This window comes from Phragmites australis, chromosome 7 (assembly GCF_958298935.1).
Source record: "Phragmites australis chromosome 7, lpPhrAust1.1, whole genome shotgun sequence".
Classification (NCBI taxonomy): Eukaryota; Viridiplantae; Streptophyta; class Magnoliopsida; order Poales; family Poaceae; genus Phragmites; species Phragmites australis.
Genome location: NC_084927.1, coordinates 29,204,122 through 29,208,309, shown reverse-complemented (window position 1 = coordinate 29,208,309; position 4,188 = coordinate 29,204,122). Strand labels below are relative to the sequence as shown.

At 43.1% G+C, this 4,188-nt stretch overlaps 1 protein-coding gene across 1 annotated transcript; it reads left to right on the top strand.

The window, feature by feature from the left end:
- Nucleotides 1-824: 824 nt before the first annotated feature.
- LOC133923577 (UDP-glycosyltransferase 73C6-like) lies at nt 825-2,554 on the top strand. The gene has a single exon (XM_062368858.1). It carries the CDS (start codon nt 893-895, stop codon nt 2,369-2,371), a length of 1,479 nt encoding a protein of 492 aa, XP_062224842.1. The 5' UTR covers nt 825-892; the 3' UTR covers nt 2,372-2,554.
- The last annotated feature ends 1,634 nt before the right edge of the window (nt 2,555-4,188 follow it).

Sequence of the window (4,188 nt, the reverse complement as noted above, 5' to 3'; positions counted from 1 at the left end):
TCTCAATATGGATCACAAAGCGGTGGACGGTGAGATTTACTCAATGCTAATTGGATAAGATCCACTACTTTGAGATCCACATTGAGTACAGACAGCAGCCATCCAAGTGGTGCTGCAACGGGAGGCGTTCGTAGCACCGTTATATATTGTTTTTTTGCTAGCTGGGCTGGGTTGATTCTTTTTTTCACCCGAAGATGTCCGTAACCACTTGTATGATTGCATTCTTTTCTCTACTACTTAAAAAAATAAATAGTGGTTCTGGCATCCTCCTATGTCCTGCCCTTTCTCACATTCTGCCATCGCTTTTGGCCCACACCTATGCTTCCACGTGCTCTCACTCCTAGCCCACGCTCTGCTCTAGCTCCTAGCCCACATAACATCTAACTGGTCTTAGAGAAGTCAATAACATTATCGTATACAAATTTTCGACTCCCATTACAACATATATTCAACTAGCCCTTTTCATAATCACAGCAAGTTTGCGACGTCAGTGATTACGCGGGTGACTGTGAAGGCTGTTATGTCTCCTTGTCCAAGCGATGCACGTCCTTACATCATGGACGTGTCCAGGATGGACGTCGTGTTCAGTTGGGCTCTGCTTCTGATATACGAACGGCTGACTAGTCTTTTTTTCCTTTTCTTTTTTGAGGAGTTCAACGACTAGTCTTGACGAATTCTGGTTATTCTTCTTCTCCCAGTTGGCATACATCATTCATTTTGACATTACATAGCTCATGTCGTTTATGCATACGCAGTGCACTGCCACGGGACCTGCATATAAAAACTGCACGAGCTCAGCAGCTTGCCACAGACCACAAGAAGCAAGCTAGCCCTTTAGCATACAGCCACCGATCATCCAGTTTACTTCTTAGCTGCACGAATAAGGTAGGAAATGGAGGGAAGCACGAAACCTCACTTCGTGCTTGTCCCATGGACAGGAACCATTAGCCACGTCATCCCCATGACTGACCTCGGCTGCCTCCTCGCCTCGCATGGAGCGCCGGTCACCATCGTCACGACGCCACTCAATGCAGCGATTGCACAGAGACGTGTCGACCGTGCCGCACCACACGGTGCAGAGGTCACGGTGACCGCGATCTCCTTCCCGGCCACGGACGCCGGCCTGCCCGAGGGTTGCGAGAGGTTGGACCTCCTCCGGTCTCAAGCTGAGGTGCCTTGCTTCTTCAAGGCCAACATGCGGTTCGGCGAGGCGGTAGCGCAGTACCTCCGCAGCGAGACGCCCCGCCGACCGAGCTGCATCATCTCTGGAATGTGCCAGACGTGGACGCTAGGCTTGGCGCGCGACCTTGGCGTGCCATTCTATGTCTACCACGGTTTTGGCGCGTTCGCTTTGCTGTGCATCGAGTACCTGTACAAGCACAGGCCACATGAGGCGGTTACGTCTGCAGACGAGTTGTTCGATGTCCCAGCCCTGCCGCCGTTCCAGTGTAGGCTGTCGAGTAGGCAACTGCCGCCGCATTTCATGCCATCCACTTCCGTCGCTGGTAGGGCGTTGCAGGGGATGCGGGAGTTCGACATGGCTGCGGATGGCATCGTGGTGAACAGCTTCGAGGAGCTGGAGCACGGCTCCACGGCGCTTCTCTCGACGGCGACTGGCAAAACGGTGCTCGCCGTTGGGCCTGTCTCCTTGTGCCGGTCACCAAGTCTCCATCCTCAGTCCATGCCCGATGATGCGAGGCGGTGCATGGCGTGGCTGGACGCCAAGGAGTCCAAGTCCGTGGTGTACGTCAGCTTCGGCAGTATCGGGCGCATGCCACCGGCGCAGCTCATGCAGCTCGGCACGGCTTTGGTCTCGTGCCCCTGGCCTGTCCTGTGGGTTGTCAAGGGCGCTGACTCCATGCCTGACGACGTCAAGAAGTGGCTACGCAAGAATACCGACGCGGAGGGCATCGCGAGCAGCAAGTGCCTCCTAATGTGCGGTTGGGCGCCCCAGGTTGCCATCCTGGCCCACCCAGCCGTCGGCGGCTTCATGACGCACTGTGGGTGGGGCTCGACTCTGGAGGCCATCGTCGCTGGCATGCCTATGGCTACCTGGCCTTTTTTCGCCGAGCAGTTTATCAACGAGAGGCTAATCGTGGACGTGCTTGGCGTTGGGGTGTCCGTCGGGGTGACGAAGCCAACGCAAAACGTCCTGACCGCCAGTAACGCTGGTGACAGCGAATCAGAGGCGGAGGTTGAGGTGGGGATGGAACAGGTGAAGAAGGCGTTGGGGATGTTAATGGATCAAGGGGCCGAAGGGATGGAGAGGAGGAAGAAGGCTCAGGGGCTGAAGCTGAAGGCGGCGGGTGCTTTGAAGAATGGGGGATCCTCCTACATTAATTTGGAGAATTTGATCCAATCTCTCGTTTGAAGCTTGATATGTCTCACTGACGCTGAGATGCGGGTTCGGGCCAGGGGCTGATTTACGGGGTGTGCACAGTTTACACGTGCACACAAAAAATAATATTTGCATTATGTTAGAATATATGAGCATTGGCATATTATATTTGAATAATTGTTAATAACTCTTTAATCACACTTTTGTAATGAAGTTGCGGGGAGATCAATTTAATAGAAGTCATCATTGAACAATGACGGATCACTGCTTAGTGCCAACAACTAATGACCGGCGGAAGCGTGAGCCTCAGTTTATACGTGGTCACCGATTACATAAGTAGGACAACGATGGCTGCAATCAACATGCATAGTTACAACTATAATATTTTATTACTATAATATTAGATTAAAAATTACTATAATATTTGATTAAAAATTACTTGCTAAAGTTTTTTTAAGTTAGTGTCATTTAGTTAAAAAAAATGCATAGAATTAGAAAAAGAGATAAAAATATATTAGTGGAAGAGAAAATTATTTATGTTGTAAATTTGCACTGAATCGTATATATATTAGTCCAATTTGTATATATTTTGATCAATTATAAAAAAAAAACATCTGTTACATCAGACTAGGTTTGTCTTAATTATGTGTTGTGTCTTTTCTGCTACCTGTTTAATCAGACTAGATTAATATGTGTTTCTTAATAATTTTTTTGAAAATTTTCATTTTTATTATAAATTTTAGCTATTTATTAATTATATTTTATATGGACTCTTTATTTAGGTATTTTATTTTTATAATAATTTAATTTTTAAAAAGACTATATTTGATATGCATCTTTCTTTTTTCTATTATTACCTTAATTTTATATTGACTCTTTATTTAGATATTTTGCTTTTTAAACAGTATGAAATTGAACTAATAATTTTTCATAATTTTTAATTTCGAATTTTGCTATTTATTAATCGTATTTGATATAGGCTCTTTGGTTTTTGAATTTAGCTATTTATTAATCATATTTGATATAATTTTTTTTTAATCAAGACCGTTAGATGTTTATAATAATAAATGATTTAAATTATTTTTTTAATTAACATGATAATTTTATGACTTTAAGAGCCAACCGAGTATCTCTTTTTAACACTCATATAATAATATAATAGATATCAAGAAAATATTTCTGGTGAATCTTGAGTATCTCCTTGTCACAATCCAGCCTTTCTTTCATCGTCACCAACCCTCGCACGCGCTTGTCACCCCATCGTAACTCTGTTGACATTGGTAAGACTAGACACACACTACCTGTAAAACTCTATTCAACTACTTAGAGTAACTCCAACATCGCATCCATATTTCACTCTTTATATTCTTATATAAATTATTATCTATAAATATTTTTTCTCTATATTACTTTAACACTCTAACAACAAATTTATATTTTACCTTTTATATTCTCTCTCCTAATTTTTTAATAATATTCTATAACTACCAATATATTCACGAATCCACTTACTCCCTCCGACTGTAAATGTAGATCGTTTTAGACTTATGCACAAGGATTAAGAAAGTAGATCAAATAATCTTGCTGTCCTTCGTTTATTCTGCATTAAAAAAGATAACTAATTTATTTGTGAGGGTGTTAGTATTTATTAAACAAGGATAAAATGTGAACAAAAGAGAAACAAATGAATAGAAGTTCGAGAATGACTTATATTTAGAGAATAGTTGAGGAGACTAAAATGATCTATATTTATAATAGAGAGTATCATCCAGACACAAGGCTTGCATAATTGTTGACACCCATTCGACAAAAGATGAAGAGAGTATCCAACATCAAATCTTGTTGTTGAA